The 19,839-nt window shown below is 27.2% G+C and overlaps 2 protein-coding genes across 4 annotated transcripts in view; one reads left to right on the forward strand and one right to left on the reverse strand.

Annotated features, from left to right (window-relative positions):
- Positions 1-702: 702 nt before the first annotated feature.
- Positions 703-10,594, reverse strand: LOC114131617 (uncharacterized). 3 transcript variants are annotated; one of them, XM_050207586.1, is made up of 7 exons: positions 10,339-10,594; positions 5,378-5,567; positions 1,840-2,575; positions 1,655-1,772; positions 1,467-1,585; positions 1,145-1,405; positions 703-1,071 (listed from the first exon to the last, which is right to left on the reverse strand). In XM_050207586.1, the coding sequence occupies exons 2-7, from the start codon at positions 5,558-5,560 to the stop codon at positions 806-808; spliced, it is 1,683 nt and encodes a 560-aa protein (XP_050063543.1). In that variant the 5' UTR covers positions 5,561-5,567; positions 10,339-10,594; the 3' UTR covers positions 703-805. The 3 variants fall into 3 exon arrangements, with proteins under 3 accessions (XP_050063543.1, XP_050063542.1, XP_050063544.1); XM_050207585.1 differs by having other exon boundaries at positions 9,857-10,593; XM_050207587.1 differs by having other exon boundaries at positions 5,378-5,541; positions 9,857-10,592.
- Positions 10,595-12,393: 1,799 nt separating this feature from the next.
- The window catches only part of LOC114127732 (uncharacterized), an 85,666-nt gene continuing 78,220 nt past the window's right edge, over positions 12,394-19,839 (forward strand). Inside the window, exon 1 of the mRNA XM_050206862.1 lies at positions 12,394-12,399. The gene's annotated coding sequence lies outside the window, so the exon portion shown is untranslated. The remainder of the gene's footprint in view (positions 12,400-19,839) is intronic.

Below are 19,839 nucleotides of genomic sequence, written 5' to 3' on the forward strand. Positions count from 1 at the left end.
TTAGTTTTTGCCATTAAGCATTTAACTACGTATTTGCGGCAATAGAGAACAAAATGTATTCATCAGCTATATATATTACATTTTATACTGTACACTAACATTTTTACTTGGCCTTTCTAATATTCATTGAGACATTGAGTGATTAATTTATTAGAACATTTTACATTGAGTGATTAGACAAAATAATAAGTAATTAGATGGAAAATAATTTATGAATGATATAAAATGCAAGACAATAAAAACCTCTCATACCTAATATACCTATAATTGAACATCGCATTCAGTTGTGATAAACTCTTTTATATATTAATAAATTATACATTTATTTAAATCAATAAATTACAGAATGGCCGAGTGTACATACTTTACTCTTAATCAAATAAATATGTTATTATTATCAAACAAAAACATTTTGATAAAATGTAATATGACAAATTCTAAAATATAGCATGATACATTATACAACAAATATTAAAATAAACAAAAATCACAAAATTATAATATAGAACTATAGATTCATAATACATTCATAAAAGTTGAAACAAACAAAAAAAAAAAAATGTTTGAATACATGAAGAAAAAAATTAAATTTTGCAATAATATAATTTAAGTTTAATAAATACAACCAATTAATGGAAAGTAAAATATAATTTTTATGATAATAATTAATAAAGAAAATATATCATGTTAAATAATAAAACATATAAATCTTAACTTTGTAGTTTGTATCATCACTAAGTTATTTAAATTGTACACTTAAGATATATATTTAGTATTATAAGTTATAATACTTAACTAAATTAATTTAATATGTCGATTTTAAATACATAGGAACACTTAATAAATAGTCAGAGTGAAAGGAATTCAATTGAATTTTATATTCTATAATAATGATGTCACCAATCGAATAATATTGAAGAGTATCATCTTTAAACACCATAACTTTATCAATATTAAAAGCACACATAGTAGTATGTTCATCATACTTTATAGTAAAAGATTTCAACTTCTGGCAGAAATCATTTATTGGACAATAACTATGTAAACTAATAATCCGCTTTCTGTCATAAGCTGAAAGTATAACATAATTGAAAAAATATGTATAATTAATGTGTCTTACTTTTCATGAAAATATAGATCTTACCAAGGAAGTAAACAGTGTCATTATAAGTGGTTCCACAAATAACCACTTCAGGTAAATGTATTGTACGTCTACTCCAATTTTGAACATTTTTGTTAGATGGATCAATAGTTAGGTAAAAGCATAGTGGTTCTTGGCTTTTAGCTATCAATACCAAGTTACCCTTATACTCCAAAGTAATAAACAATTTTTGATGAACACCCATTTGAATTAAATTGTTACTTGGCAATGGTTTGTGGGTAACATAATTAAGCGAATCACTTTCTGAAATGAATAAATTATAAAAATTTAATTTACCAGCAAAATACATTTAACTATAATTTACCTTTTACATAATACTCGATAACTTCATTAGCCAATCTGTTTTTTGTAACACCTCCAAGTAAAACCAAATTATCGCCACAAAAATATCCAAGTCCGTAGTGTCTAGGAAATGGTTTACAACTAAAAAAAAAAAAAATGAATAAAATATTATTTATATCAATTATTGAATAATTTAGAACTTGTAATTACTCTCGTAATATTTTCCATTTTTCTGTCAGTAAATTATACTTCCACATATCTTCATTCCACATTTTTTTTCCATATTCAATAATACATTTTTTACCGGATAACACATAAATATCTAAATCTAAAAAAATTAAATAAATATCATACACACAATACAATAAGTATTAAGTATAAATTATTTTTGTAACCTTTAATAATAACTTGATATCCAGTTGTATTAATTGGCAATGGATCCAATCTTAGAAACTTTACAAACTGCCTAATACCCCAATCCCAGCGGTACATAAAAGCATGGCCATCTTCTTCATTTTTGACAGCACACAAAACATGTGGAATACATCTAATCGGTTTAGTTAAACTTACTGTGTTTTGAATATTTTTAGTGAAATTTATAAACACTTTGATGGCATTTTGTAAATGTATATTTTTAGTTTTTGAAATACAATATTTCAATTGTTCTTGAGTCATACGCTTAAAATACACACAATTAATTGCCAATTCATACTCAAAATTGTAATTATCGTTCATTGAACACCAATCCATAATCAAATCAAACACTTCTTTTTCATTTTCAACATTTAAATTAATGTTTTTCAACAATAAATGTAAATCATGTTCATTTAGTTTCAAAAAACCAACTTTATTCTTTCTCAATATTGTTGTAAAGTTGTATAAAATATAAGCATGTGCTTTATCTAATAAATTCTTCAATCTAAGCTTAGAAGCTTTTGGAAATATATTTACTGCATTAATAGTAAATAAATATTTTTCTTCGATAATTTTAGTAGACTGAAAAATTATAAAAGAAAACTGAAGAATTTGTGACACTTCTAGTATAAGAAGTAAATCTTCTAAATCATTGAATATAACTTGATTATTTTTCAAACTGTTAATGACCTTCATAAAACCGATATGACTTATATCCTAAAATAACAAAATAGATTTTTTTTAATATTAAATTTGTTGGACATTAGATGAAATTATTATTATAATCAAGTTCACAAAAAGTGAGCACTGGTGATCAATAAATTTTATTTTCAAATTAGTTTTTATTGAAGTCTTTTCGCTTGGGAGGGGTAGAGTGTAGTGTGTAGCATTTGTACTCCTTTCTCTAAGAAGAGAATTTTCACATGTGTGTGGACTTCACTCCCAGTGGAGTGGGTCCAGTGGAAAGCAGTATAGGTAACCAAAACGATGGCAGGGCAGGGAGACCAGTGACACAACTAACTGGACCAAAACTTAAGAAATAATATGTTATAAATGTTATAATGTCTTTAGTCTTTGGCATCTTGATAAATTCAAAAATTTATCATAATTAAAATAAACATATTATTACAACTCACAAATAAGCGAAAATCCTAGCGCTGGAACAGCCCACAGATATGTATACCATACGGCATACAGTACCCATAAAATAATCTCACATCTATATTACGACTAGAGCTCAGATTTTTATGCACTAAAAACTATAGAAATATTATGCCAAATAATATGGAAATCATATAGTAAACAATCATAAAAATATGCAACAAATATGCAAGAATTTTTTTTTATTTATTTAAAATTTACAAATTAATTAATAATAAATAATTTATTTACAAATAATTAATAACTTAAATACTTAATGAAAAAAACAATTTAGGTAATTTTCTGAACAACTTAATGTATTTTTAAAATCACAAACAATGATTTTCAATTAAAGTTGCAAAATACAATTTTTCCGTCAGTAGTAATAACCTCAGTATCTTTGTTTGCTGAGAAAATCTATTCTTAAATTTGATAGTAAATCGAATTTCTTCAACATATTCATGATTTACCAACTAAACAACAAACGACAGAACTAAGTGGTATGTCGATAACTGACTGATATAATAAAAGATTAATTAAAATTATAGGTAGACACAACCATTTATCGTGATCGATAATTCATCTTATCTTTATTTCAGTCTTTTTATCAGTCATTATTTAATGCCAACAAAATTATTTTTAATATTTATACTTGACAAAATAGTATTTTAAATGTTTGGTTTAATATGCAATACATTTCAAATTTTGTAAAAATATGCGATAACCATTAAATATGCAGAAATATGTAAAAAAAAATTTCACAAGTATTTTCAAGCTATTACGATTTATAAAGATTACTGACAAAAATCCAAAAATGTGAAAAGGAAAAAAATATGCAATCGCATAGAAATCTGCACTCTAGTTATAACCGTAAACACTAATATATTATTAATTATCAGACATTATAATAAAACTGAAACTGGAGAATGCAATAAAAAAAAAACCATAAATATCTAATTGTTAATCTTATCGAATTATCGTTGTCAAAAGTTCAAATAATAATATAACTATAGTATTTTCATGACTGTCTGTACCTACATTTTTTTATTGTATCAGTTCAGTAACTGAAATTCAGTTGTCCAAAACGTATTGTAGCTGTAGATCAAATAAAGTGATTAAGTGTGCTAATAAAAGTATGACCAAAATTTTTTATCGAAGAAACATCACGACACAAATTGACATAATCTAGTCTGCATAAAAAATATCCTTGTTTAAGCAATCAAATAAAACATTAACATGTTGACAGCGATAGTCAGGTTAGTTTAATTGATATTCAATATTCAGTTATATGTCAGTTAAAGTAAAAAATATTCAAGTAAAGAGTAAATCAAATATTTTGAAAAAACATGGACCCCAAGAAGAATATTTGTATTCCTAACGACTGAGTTTCAAAAAAAAAAAAAAGAAAGTTTTAAAAAGTTGTTTGAACAAATGAAAAAGGCTAGTATATTCACAAACTAATGACAGGGTGTATTGCAAGTATTCTGCAGCACAATTTTCGCTATATTTTATAAGACCGGTTGAAGTATCATCAGGTCTCAGATTTTGGAAAATTGTTGTCTTTAACTTTTTAAAATGTGGTATCAAGTAATAAAAAAATATAATATTCCTAGAAAATGTAACTATCACTTTCAATTGATACCAAAACATTATTGTTATTGAAGCTAATATACATAATTCTGCTAATTTACAATTAAATTAAACTGCTAAAATTAAGATGGAATTGAATAGAAATATAATTATTTCTGTTATTGAGTCTACAATTTTTTTGTGGATGACAAGAAAACTGCTTTAAAGGGACATTGTAATTTTTGAACATTAATGACAGAAAATCTGGTAGAAAATTATGATAACTTTAGACTTTAGATGTCATTTAATATAAATTCAATAAAATTGTGCAAAAAATCACAGTATACAAGCTGGAAGACATAAAAAGAAATTATCAGTTCTTGTCATGAAATTACTAAAGAAGCCAATAATAGTAAATACTTTTAACCTTTAAGTAATAGCATACAAAATAGTGGCAATTTTATGCCATTTCTATTTCTCAGAGCAATTCTATGAGTTTGTTACTTTGATTCTAAAAATAAATAAAAGTGCTATTTTGAAAATGTATTCATATCATAGACTTAAATGGAAATGTACTAGCAAATACAATTATTAAAGACTTAAGTACTTAACAGACATGAAAATTATCCAGAAATAAGTACCTAGAAATACATACTTACATTTTATAGTAATTGTATATAAAATAGGGTTGAGCAGTAAACAGTCATAGAATAATAGGCATATCTCTTGCAGACAATATTTGTTCATAAACACTTAATAATAGGTTAACAAGAAAAAAGAAGTTTTTATTATAAATACATCTATAGATACCTTTATATGTATCCTATGTCCTATTTGAGATTCTATATAACGTCCACTGAACATAGCTTCAAAATATGCACTATTTTCGATTAAAAGTGATTTGTTCATTTCGACATTGACATCATCATCAAAATGAATTGTTACTTCAGATTGGTCATCAGTGTCTATTACTTCTAAATCGAAATATTCCATATTAGAACTAAAACAAATCAATAATTTTAAGCAAAAAAATAAAACATCTATAAGTATTATATTTTATTTATAACTATGTCTTAAATTTACCAAAAATCTAAAATAATTGGTATTATATAAATATATTTATTATTTATTATAAAACTATACTATACACATCATTCATAATAATATCTATTACTGTAAAAAAGTTTGTGGTGGTCTCGGAGAATTACAATTAAAATATATTAATTTATAACAGTTGAAAAAATAGATAATATTATGAATAAACATATATAGATATCAAGTTAAGTATTTAATGATACATCATTTAAATAAACAAACAACTTAAATAATTAATTAACTATCTATTTATTTATATTAGACTTTTTAGTATTCCTAGTATTATAGTATATATATTTTTTTAATATTAATTGGTATCAATTAAAAAACTTGGTTCAAAATACCCCACAACATTTAAACTAAATAATTTTTTAGTGTAGTTTGATTTTGCATCATATGTTCTAATTTCCTTTTTATCACAAATATTTTTTACATCTTCTCCATAGTACATAATTTTTTATTATAAACAGAATAACTATTTTTTACATAGACTTTCAGCAGGCAAGACACCTAATAATTTAAAGTTGATCGTTACTAATCCTATTAAGTAATACAGTGGAACCTCAATAAGTTAAAATTCAAGGGAATAGCAATTTTCTGGATTTATCAAGGTTTTCGAGTTACCAAGGTTTTAGAAAAAAAATTTAACTTAAAGTACTTTTAAAATGCATGTAGGAATATATTAAAGTTTTTAATTATTTTATACAATGTAAAAAAATATGATTATATAGTTTATTGAAAAAAAAAATATAATAAAACATGTGTACAGTTTTGCAACTTTGTAATAAATAATTTGTTGTCTTACTTTAACTTAAAATTTGAGAGCACATGTTATTATCAATAGTATTTAAGCCAATTAGACAAATGTTTATAAAGTTATCTATTATTATAAGGGTTTAAGACTTATAGGCACTAAAAAGCACTAAAAAAAATGCGCTTATAATTGATCCGATTAACTTAAAAATATGCACTAAAAATGAAAAAAAACACTTAAAATCATTAAAAAAAGGATTCATTTCATATAAATATAAAAAAACATTATAATTTATTTATAATTATTAATTAATAATAAAAATAAAATCTTTACAAAATATAACTACACGATTTTTAATTTATTGAGTAAAGAATGTATTACTATAGAAGAGTCTCGCTAATCCGAACAATTTATATTTTGTACTTTAGTACTCGTGTATAATGTATATATTTGAGAATACCTGAAAACCCCTTATAAAGATATTATTGTTTCAATTAATAACAATATTAATGTGTAATGTAAAATTGTTAATCGATAAATTTTGAATTTGTATAAGTACATAAGGTGTTTTTTGAAAAATATTTATTAGGAAGTTAAAAAATAACGCCATTCCGTTTAATCCGGATTTTTGATAAGCCAGATAAAGTCCTGTCTCATCTAGTTCGGATTAGCGACTCTACCGTACACTCAAAACAAATTTTTGTAATTAATCATTTAACATTTTAATTAATACATTTTGAACAACAATATTATCCATCAATCGTTAAAAATGCGAAAACCCTAAAATATGCAAAAAAAAATTCTAAATAAAATTTCATATTTGCATTCTCGGTACTATAAAACATATTTGTATACCACTCTGCTATGTTTTACATCACCTATGATGGATATGCAAATGCTATAAGTCCCGAACCCTGGTTATTATATATATTTATTATCTATATTATCCATTTATATTTAGAACAGAGAATCCTCGAGTTATCTATAGTTTTTCTTTCGAGTACCTAATCAAGATTTTTGCAAGGTAGTGAAATTTTTTTCAACTTATCTAGGTTCCACTGTATTTTATTGTTCCTAATATAATAAATCAATGGATAAGCTTAAAATTTTTACTTATTTTCCATTTTTAGATTTGATTGCACTTACCGAGTAACAAGAAACTTATCTTATATAAGAATATTGATCAATTCTCAATCAGAAAAAAAAAATTAATTAATTATGATACAAAAGATAAATTACATGAAGTAACCTATGAGTAGAAAAAAATGTTTATGGGTTGCAACTTGTGACATAAATAAATATATGAAAATAATATTGGTCATAAATTTATAAATGCTTAAGTTATGTTTTATTTGATACTTCAACATATAATTATGTAAATTAAAATTAAAGTCTAACTAAAATGTGGGATTGGATCTGGAAGCAGTAAGTTTGTGGGTAGCCATTACAAAAAGGTTGAGAAACCTTTGCCTGACTTAAAGCATCATTTCTAATTCTGCTTAGTGTCACGACCCTCAAAATAATATGTATAAAATATGATCTATCACTTTACAACCATCAACATCTATATTAAATACAAATTTAAACAATAACAATATAACATCATTAACTAAATCATTATTTATTTTTAAGTACCTATATCCTTAGTTTATTATTATTTTAAGTATTTATTTTTGATCAATAAAAAATTTTAAATTAATAAGTTCATTTTATAAATCAGCATTTTGTGCCTACGGGCTACAGGGCACCAATTCTAAGTGATCACAATCCTCAGATTGATAAACACTGGTTTTCAGCAAATTATTGTTGGTACCTCAAAAATACCTATTAAAAACGTAGATATTGCAAATGATTAAAAGTGTTCAACATTTTTGAATGTATAAAATATTGTTATAGTAAGTTACGGTAATCACAGATAGTTCAGGGCTGGAAATTGTTTAAGCTATTTAAAATAGTGACTACATTTAATCATAAAAGTGGCCTAAATATGTGTGTTTTTCTAACAATTTACTGTTCTTAAATTGTTATCTTTGAATCCCAAAAATATAATTGATGCTTAAGTATCTAATTAAAAATTATCATTTGATCCACAAAAAATTTGATTAAAATATTTCTACAAGTAGTTTGTGGAATGAAATTCCATGGGAACAATTTATATTTCTTAATATAAATTAAAAACACACTCATTAACATAGTATGCAACTGAAGGAAGGGGTGAGAGGGGGGGAACTGCTTCCTTGATATTTTGTAAAATGTATTTATTAGGTATATTTAATCTCCAAGTATCTTTAAGAATACAGTATATCAAAAAAAAATAAAGTTTGACCCCCCCCCCCTCCTCATAAAAATTGCCCAAGTTCCGCCAATGCTCTTTGAAAAACATAATATAATAAAATATATATTTATTACCTATAATATTATTTGAACAAATATTTAAATTTAAGCAGTGACATGAGAGATTAATTTTCTAAATGAGTGACTAAGAGTAAATCAATTGCAAAATAGTAACTTACTTCCAGCCCTGATAGCTAACAACTTAGATTCTAGAGTACTGATAACTTAGTTTAATTTATAGCAAGAAGACGGTATTCCTATGTGTGTCCCCCATCTAACAGATAACATAACAAATTTGCATTCAGCAATTTCAATTTTACATTGTTAGCTAGGTATAATTATTAAAGTTAAATGAGTAATGATCAATTACCTATCAAAATCAAAGGCTAGATGAAAACAGGGGTCAATAATAGATGGGTTGCAAGCTTAAATCAACCAGTGGAGAGGAAATAAAAGGATCGCCAAAAATGTTTTTTTTTTAATGCTAGTTTTCTGTACACAAGATATTCGATTTATTTTAACAATGTATCTGGAGATAACAATGATGTTCATGTTAATTGGCTATTGCTATTTACAATAATTGTCACAATAACACAACAATAATTAATAACTATAATATTTAAATATTTTCTAGCCTTCAAATTTTTTTTTCAAATTATCAGAATCGCCATAGAATTCAATTGCCAACCTATAGGTTAGAATATTATAATTGTTTTCTCAATACTTCTTTAGAATTTTTTAATATATAAACGATTTATGAACAATATTAGTATTTTACATGTGTATTCATAACTCATTCACTTAAATTCTGAAGTCAATAACATCAAATTGAAATTTCTGAATCACTGAAAGTAAATGTTAGTATGTTAATATGTTAGGCGTAAGTAAGAAAATGACAAAATAATAATATGCGGGTCCTTACGATACTATGTGACATCATGCTAATAACTAGGTATTACTAGTTTAATAAAAATGTAATTTTAAGTAGCAAAATTAAGTTCATCATTTGTAATGATACATGTAAACCAATTAAATTAATATTTCCATTCGGCCACCGCCCGCGAAAAATGTCCGTTCCAAGATGTACCTGAGTAATGCATACTTACGCGTTCATTGCTCAAACAAATCAGTACAGTCCGCACACAACAGACAACAGAACAAACGATCGTCAATAATCGGCCTGCAACACTACGTTTGTGAACCTTTTTCACTCCTCCGTTGGAACGGCAACCGTTTCGTGTTCACCGTCAACGCAAAGGTTAGTACCTAACCGGGCAGCCAGGCAGGACGTGTGAAAGATCTTTACTGTACACTGATGACTTCAACCGACGAGGACTGGTGAACGGCCAAGCACAACGACAAGAAGCGAGCCGACGTTATAGCCTTAACCGGATACAAACGAGACGAGTCTCACATAAAAAAAACTCACGGACGTAGCTCCAACAAACGCCAATTGCCAAATGCCTAAATTGCGGTTATCAAAGAGACTACAACGTAAACATAAGTATTTAGTATGAGACTTATACTACAAACACCACACCGGGACGATACAAACACCACAACAAACACATTCAGTATGAGAACTTACTAGCTGTGCGCAAGCGGAAAACGTATAAAATGCGCAAAAACTGTTCGGTAAAGCAGTGTTCAAACATAATACAACCAAACAAGTCACTACACACTGTCTAGTCGGCGTTCGCGCGTGTTCGGTTTACCTCCGTCCTTGTTAACGTTTTTGTTCATATTGTGGTTAACTGGCCAAAATGTGGTAACACGCCGAGTACGATAACAGCAACAGTGATAAGAATTAATCAACGAACATAGCTGATAATAAAGATCTTTATTATCTATGCCGACGACCGGCGTCTAAAACGACCAAAACCATCACCAAATACTATAGATAAGAATACGGGACACTCGGGGACAGTCTGTCCTTGAACTGTGTACTGTGTATACCGACACCAAGTATAATTGAACACAATTTATTTATTTTTATTGAATTTATCTCTGAATTTATCATAACAACAAAAAACCATGCTAACACGCCTTATACAAATATAATATACATAAATGTACAACACTTGAACAAATAATTTAATTAATTATAATAAATTGTACATATCTAATAAAAGAATCATAATTTTTCATAATTTAACTTTATTCGTCATGACAACATGTATGTGTTAAAAAGCAATAAGTAATTATAATATATAGTAGCCTATGGCATTAAGGATCTTGTTGAATTTTTTAAAACAATTCAAAAAAATCTATCAACAACTGTTGATTTGCATAAGGTTCATCACCCATTACTCCTTATTTATTTTATATATAGAAGATATATTTTTAAATTATAATTTATCTTGTGACATTCACGGCGTTGAATATCATAAAAATAAAACCATTCAAGTTAATATCTATACAAGTAAAACTATTAGTTCGAGAATTTTTGTTATAATTATCATTGGTTAAAATAACATCATGCATCAATTATTTGCTTAATAACGAGCAATTAAATTGTTTAAACCAAATTACATTTAGCTATTTAAATATGCATTAATGAAATCTGATTAAATTGTAATGAATACTATTATAGCTAAATATAAATATTAAGAAGTGTCATTAGATGCTTGGCATTTATCACGTCATTACGCCTTGTAATTACGTAGGTAACCATTATTTTAACAAAAAAAAATGATTGTGGATTTCTGACCTATTATTGACATTTAATTTGTAAAAATTATAATAATTATAATAATTAATTGTGTGATTCAGTGATTCGTGTACCGTCACATAGATCTTATATTGTGTTACCCGACAGCTGAAAACGCCTGTTTGGAATAATAATAGTATTTATTATTCATTATTATTACTATTTTTTTTTTAATATCTCAAGTGGAGTTTTCTTGGTATAGCATTTAAATATTTATATGAAATATACTACTAATATAATATAATATAATATACGCACTGTACGATTTTATTGAGAATATTTTAACAGCATCGGGTTTTTAGAGTGTCGATCAGCAGCTACCGTTCGTGACCGTATTGTCAACACTCGTTTCAATCAATCTGTAAGTCCACATTCTTTTAATTTTTTATTATAATAAAAATTAGAGCTCAAAAATTTTAGGAGTTGCGTATTATTCTGTATGCTGTCGATTTATTGCACACCAAGCTAGAAAATTCAAGCTATAGGTACATTGTTAAGTTTAAAAACTGAAAATTAAAAAATAATAGAAATGCATAGTTTGCATATTTCTTCTATTTTAAGGTAAAAAGTGCATTACTCTTGATTTTCATACGCATATTATATTCATAATGCATATTTAACTTTATAAATAATGACAATATATTTTTCTTAACAATTTTTTCAATTCAATAAACTGTCAAAATGCCAACCAATTATACGCGCCATATTTTATTTTTCATACCTAATATAATTTTGTGTGAATATTAATAACGACATTATATGTTTTTAAATAATGAACTTTGAATAATTTTTTGCAAATTTATTACTTTTGTTTGTTTATTTTATATTTTTCCATGCATATTGCAAAATTGTACAATTTTTTCGTGCATATATTTAATTGTTTTATCTCCTTATATTACTTCCAAGCCTAAATAATAATATATTAAATACAATATATAACGGAAGTAGACTTTGATGGAAAATTATTATTAGTTATTTCTGAGTTTATTTTAATTCCGATTAAAACTATAGTTTATACGGTTCGTATATCTATTACCTACATTTATCAGCCTTTTTCAAATCGTACATACTATTTATTATTTAATTTTTGTTTGTACCTTAATTCAGTATTAGAATTTGAATATAAATTAGTTTTCGTCATAAATTTATGTCACTCAAAAAGCTCTTGAGTATGTGATAGCCTTGAGCCTAAAATTACAACAAACGCCTCGATGATCACAACCAGACATATCCAAATATTACAATATTTTTGGTGGAACTAAAAACTATTAGTTCATCCATATTATACATTTTTAGTGAAAGACATCTTCATTTGTCCATTTGTACAACAGCGTCTAACGATCTATCCGAACGTATCTCATTTTCTGACTGTCGCACAATATGTTCAAGTCAAAAATAAATAAATATAATATTTTGTAATAATAAAAATAATTGTTATGATCTCATCAATTTGTTTTAGACAACCAACATGTCATCTGCAAGTTCCAATGATAAATCATCTAACTCGCAAGATCGTAAACCATCATTACAAGAACTTCAAACTAAGAAGAACAAATGTCAAATGATGGAATGGGATAATAAACATAAAGCGCAACATGCTAAAACGATTGCAAATATTGAAACAGAACACAACTATTGTATTTCCCGAAAAGCGAAATAATGTGAAGCCGATGTTTCCCAAACCATCTAATCGTTATAAGACTTGGAATATCATGTATAAATTTCAGTAATCTAAATCATTTCCATGACCAAAAAAAACTAATTAGCTATTCAATAACAATTTATATATTTTTCAAGTTATTCAAATAAAATAAGATTAATAATAAAAAATTAATTTTTATTTTGTTAGGTATACTAAGATCATTTTACCATATCACTACGTATGTCAACACCTAGAACATGTGTTTTAGTGTTTATGTCGTAATATCCTAAGTCAAAAAAATTGAATAAAAATTGCTCATTTTACAATATGTAACATAAAAAAATAACTTCTATATTGTTATATTTTTTATTCTTGTGTATTTTAACTGAAATTTCGTTAACATATAAAGACAACTTAGTTAACTGTTATTTTATATAAATATAATAAAATTCCTATATGCTCTTGATAAAAATAATTTTAAGTCAACATGTTAACTATTGTCAAATAATAATTTTTTAATACAAAATTCGTAGGAATCGCAAAAATTTGCAAATTATTTTGTTTTCATAAATGCAGCTATAGTTTCTAAATAGCAAAGCATTTTGTGAGTATTTAATATGTATAATTAGTATACATAATTTATATAAAAAATCATTATTATCAAATCCGAATGATTATACACGTATCAGTTGGCAGTTCGTCAAATAATAATTGATTTTATATTTCTGTACATCATTGAATTATTCTGTATTCATAACAACTTATTATAGTTCAAATATTGGAAATAATCTTGAGTTTTATTAAAATATATTTTTATACACTGTAATGTCCATATCATATTATATCTTTACTTATACCTGACGCTATAATATATAATATTAATTCAAAATTATAAATGTTTTAATTTAATTTACAATTAATTCCAAAAATCGCTTTGAAGCTTACAGTTGACATATTTTAACTAATTGACTACTTTATAGATATATTTTATAGGGTTTATAGCCCTTATCATATTTGCATATTGTGCACCAATTGTACAGATTTTATATATTATTGTGAAAAAATAAATATTGTCTATTGCTTTTATCTTAATGCTCTGGTGTACCAAGTTTTACTCGTTTGACTATATATCTGATATTTTTAATATAGGTAGATAAAGATATCTATATAGTTGCTGGGTATATCCACCGTGCACATACCGTATTGGTAACCGAACAGTTTTCAATTTTGTCTGTTTAGTTCAACATTTTGTTGGTTGATTATTATGTTGCTATCGAAAGAAAAATGTCAGAAATTGTGAAAGTCAACGAAATGGGTAGCAAAACGATTGTTGGTGGTTATTCATATACCCTTTTAGTTTATTAAGCTATTTTTTTTTTAAATATATTGTTATACACATCATATTATATTGTAGATACTAGATACCTACCGGAATTTCTTTTTTAATATTTTTTTTTTTTGACGATACCTAGTTAAATTAGCTAGGTATTTTTTTAAAAATATTGTTACATTATACTTAATATATAATATGTACGGGTCTTTTTAGGGTTAGGAACTTTTCTGCAGCGGACTTTTTTAGTCCGTACTTTCTTACCGCGATTTTGAAATTTAATTGAGGTCGTTTAATTTGTCATGGGCAACACCACACAGGAATACACATAGCCCTATAGGCTATAGTAATAAAATATAAACCATATGTCTTTATTTTATTTAGCTACCTAATAAGTAATGTTATACAGCATTATAAAGCGTTTCGATCTTATTGATGTATATTTCTGCATCAACTTGGTTTAATAAAAAATCGATTATCATTAGTATAAACCAACGAATAAAAACAACAATTAATGTTAATGGATAAATGTAATTTAATGTAAATTATTTAATAACCCGCTATTAAGCAAATATAATTGATGCATATAATGATGTTATTTTAACCAATAATTACTACAAAAACTCATAAACTAATAGTTTTACTTGAATAATTTTATGTGAATGATATTCAACACCATACGTAGGTATCGCAAAAAAATTATAATTTAAAAATATAAATATAGTAGGTATAAATGTATAATGTATATAAAATAATGAAAGTAAAAATGGATGACGAACTTTATGTAAATCAACAATATTGTTGATCAATTTTCATAAAATAGTCGTCAGTAAATTTAACAAAAACCTTAGTGCAATAACCTAACCTAACCTAATAGATACTATATATTATTTATTGCTTTTTAACACATATACGTGATACGTCATGGTGAGTATAGTTGAATTATGAAAAAACTATCATTATTGTATTTGATATGAATATATGATTTTTTGTTCTATTTTAGATTTGGTTAAAACAGTAGGTAGTACCTTAATAAATTATGATATAATAGGTAATGTGTGCAGTTAACATTCAACCGCGGTTAAATTCGCGAGTTCAACAAGATGTTAATCCACGGGCATTTAATTTGTATTAGAATGACATACAGGATCAGTTACCTAGTGGCTAGTAGGACACTTAATGAGATAAAAAATTTACTTTTTAATTTATGCAATGAACGAAAATAATATAGAATAAAAAATAGGTATAATTTAAAATATTATACGAACAGCTGTTTCAGAAAATCAATATTTTATAACATTGCGTTGTCATTTATCCTATTTTTATTTTTATTGTTAGCTAGTCTATAATAAAATGTATACCAAAATTAAAATTAAATACAGTAGAAAAATAAATGCGAATCCCCTGTAAAGAGCAAAATTACATAATGTTTGATTATTCTGATTTTGATTTTTATATTTCTTATAAGGCGATCTGGTCTTCAGGTTCCCAAAAAAACTTAACAATTTAATAGGTACAAACCACTGAAAAAACTAAGTACCTACCTAGGTAAAAATAATGAAAACTTAGGTCATTTTAACAAAATCTTTGTTACTTCTGAGCTGACAAAAAATTGTCATTGCTACATCATAAATAATGTTAAATTTACCATAACAATAAAACTAACAATTCTCACATTAATACATCAAATATTTTGTTAAATGTACCTGAACCATGTTGTTAATAATACCTATGTATTGATAAAATTAATTCAACAATAAAATTTGTTGATAACAAAATTAATAATGATAAATAAACTAAAGACATTTATTTAATTAAATTAATTTCTCTGTTAATACTGTAATTTGATTTGTATTTCTACAAAGTGTTTTGTTGTTATTAGTATCACCTATTCACCTATGCTCTCGGTAAAAACATTTTTAACAATATATTTCTTTTCTTTTCTTTATTTGTTTTTTATAGTAATACATTTATTACTTGAATAAATAAATTTAAAATGATCTAACAAAATAAATTAACAAGTTCAATATTCTTTTAAATTTCTTCAAATAATATTGATGAAGTATATTAAATATTAATATATTATAAATTATTAACAAAATAATTTTTAGTATAAGGAACATAAACATTAAAATAAATATTGTATTAAATGTATAAGAGCCTTCTACAACAGTAGGTAGTTAAAAAAATTTACATAAATTATTAAACGTAATAAATAATAATTAATACAAAATATATACAAGTAATGAGAGCATATTATTTAAAACAAGAATAAAATAATAATAATAATTAAAAAAAAAAATAGAAGTATGTAAAAACAGTATTTATGATTTGAAATACATTTTATTTATATAGTTTTGAAATAATTAGACTTATAATTGGATGAGATTGATCTGGCTTAATATGGATATTAATATATTATAAAAAAATTTTTGTATAAACAAACATAAAATATAAGATTCATCAGAGTATAACAAATTAAATGTATGGAACAATTTATTTAATTAAATTTATTTACCATTAATACCTATTAAGCATACGTCATAAACTTAACAGTTATACCTTATAATTATCTATGTAATAAATGATAATTATAATGACACTGTTATTTTTAGTTTAATTACTTAGGTAGGTAGTAACCAATTTAATATGATAGTTAATAGCTACAGTATTATAAAATATGTTGCACATGTTAGACATTGTTGAAATGTGTAATATATTCATACAATTATAAATTAGGTACTTAAATATTGTACTTATACTTATAACAAAATATTATAATAAAACATCCATCATATCGCATTTAAATAAAGACTGGAAGTTGTGTAGTAAATGTAAATTGGAATGATTAGGTAAGTACCTACCCAGCTAATAGATACTTGTAGAAAATATATTTTTCTTTCATTAGTCGTTGATGTATTGGATATAGATAATAAAGAATTCCTCATAATGTAGTAATAATATTATCTATAGTACATACATTCATTATCATTTATGCTATACAAAATCATTTTATGTTAATTTTGTATAACATATTAGAAGCAATCTACATTATACAACTATGAAGGTATAATTAATTATTATTCACATATATTAATATTAAAACAAAAAATTAGACACTTAAGTTGTTGAATACTTTACAAGTGCTTTAGATATATTTATTTACCGATATAATGTATATAACGATTCGTATTCATATGAAAAATATTCAAACATAAACATCACCATTACCTAATATATATATATATATATAAATATGAGTAATAGTACAATGTCAATAATGTTATTTTTGAAGATCCAACAGCCGTGGTCACTCAAATACCATAATATTCAGAACGTCAATGTCAACAATTTTCCAAAGACCAACAGTCTAATGCAATGGCTATAAATACCTAATGAACAAATACGTACAATTATTAGAAACTCCTACACATGACACTTGTTTCACATTAAATTGTAAGGTATTGTACTTACCAGTGATAATCATAAATTAAACCTAATAAAATATAATCTATGATGGTGTATTATTCTTGTCATTATTTCCATTCTGGTCATTCTTTCCCGGATACCTCAATTTCTAAGCATCCATTTTCCTCCGCATATTCTAGACATGAGCCTTGTCCGTTTCTCGCCGCCGCGTAATACGTAGATTTGTCCCACGGGCAGCCTTTTTCATGGGCATATCGCAGCACATCCATGTACCCACCGGCTGCGGCTACCCGACACGTTTCCTTATCCCACGGGCACCCATTTTCATGGGCATACCGCAGCACGTCCATGTGCCCACTGGCTGCGGCCTCCCGACACGTTTCCTTGTCCCACGGGCACCCGTTTTCATGGGCATATCGCAGCACATCCATGTACCCACCGGCTGCGGCTACCCGACATGTTTCCTTATCCCACGGGCACCCATTTTCATGGGCATACCGCAGCACGTCCATGTGCCCACTGGCTGCGGCCTCCAGACACGTTTTTTCGTCCCACGAGCACCCGTTTTCATGGGCATATTTCAGCATGTCTACGTGCCCACCTTCCGCGGCCATGTAACACGTAAATTCGCTCCACGGGCAGCCATTTACATGGGCATACCGCAAAATGTCTGTGTGTCCACCGTACGCGGCCGCAGAACACGTGTTCCCGTTCCACGGGCAGCCGTTTTCATGGGCATACCGCAGCACGTCCATGTGCCCATTTCGCGCGGCCTCCTCACACGTGTTCTCGTTCCATGGGCACTCGTTTTCATGCGCATAGCGCAGCACGTCCATGTGCCCATTTATAGCGGCTTGCTCACACGTGTTCTCGTTCCAAGGGCAACCGTTTTCGTGCGCATAGTGTAGCACGTCCATGTGCCCACTTCTCGCGGCCGCATCACACGTGTTCTCGTTCCATGGGCAACCGTTTTCATGTGCATAGCGCAACACGTCCATGTGCCCATTTATCGCGGCCTGCTCACACGTGTTCTCGTTCCAAGGGCAACCGTTTTCATGCGCATAGTGCAGCACGTCCATGTGCCCATTTCTCGCGGCAGCGTCACACGTGTTCTCGTTCCATGAGCAGCCGTTTTCATGGGCATACTTCAGCACGGCCACGTGCCCACCTTCCGCGGCTGCCTCAGACGTGGATACGTCCCATAGACACCCATTGTCCTGGAGGTATACTAGACACTCCAGATGACCATTACGAGCTGCTTCCTGGCACACGATGTTGTCAAATGAACGAAAGCGATTGATCATTGGAACTTCATTTCTGATAGCCTTTGCGCGTATGGTTCGTGTCCTCGGGAACCCGCAGCTTTCAGCGAACACTAAACACATTAAATGGCCACTGGCAGCGGCCTTTTCGCTCATCGAGTAATCTAAAATTTAACATATTATTATATAATCGGATAACGCATAATATAAAATGCAAATTTAAAAATTAAAAAAGTCAAGTGTTGACTCATTTATTCCGGTATTAGAATCCTCCCAAGGAGATTATTACGTGCATAATTATTTCAATGGAATGTAATTTAAAAAAATAGAACAACTTTGTGAATAATATTGAGGTGTTATACCAAATATATCAAATAAAATATTTATTAATTCCAATGTCCTGGGACTACTATTTGAATAAAATATTTATGAAGCTGAAAATTCTTGTCCCCTTCGGGAGCATTATTAATATTTACCATAACGATTGATCGACATCGAATGTGCAGGCTCAGATTAAAGGATAAATAGTATTTAACATGGTTAAACGAAAAATAAATAACAATGGTTGGGTTTTATGAATGAAAGTAAATACAGTAACAATATTCGAGTTTATTATACTCTTTATATTTATTCAGACTATATTATTGTTTACCTTCATCGTCCATAAATTTAACATCGATATCATTATTCATAATATTTAATTTTGATTTTTTTTT

Source organism: Aphis gossypii, chromosome X (assembly GCF_020184175.1).
Source record: "Aphis gossypii isolate Hap1 chromosome X, ASM2018417v2, whole genome shotgun sequence".
Lineage (NCBI taxonomy): Eukaryota > Metazoa > Arthropoda > Insecta > Hemiptera > Aphididae > Aphis > Aphis gossypii.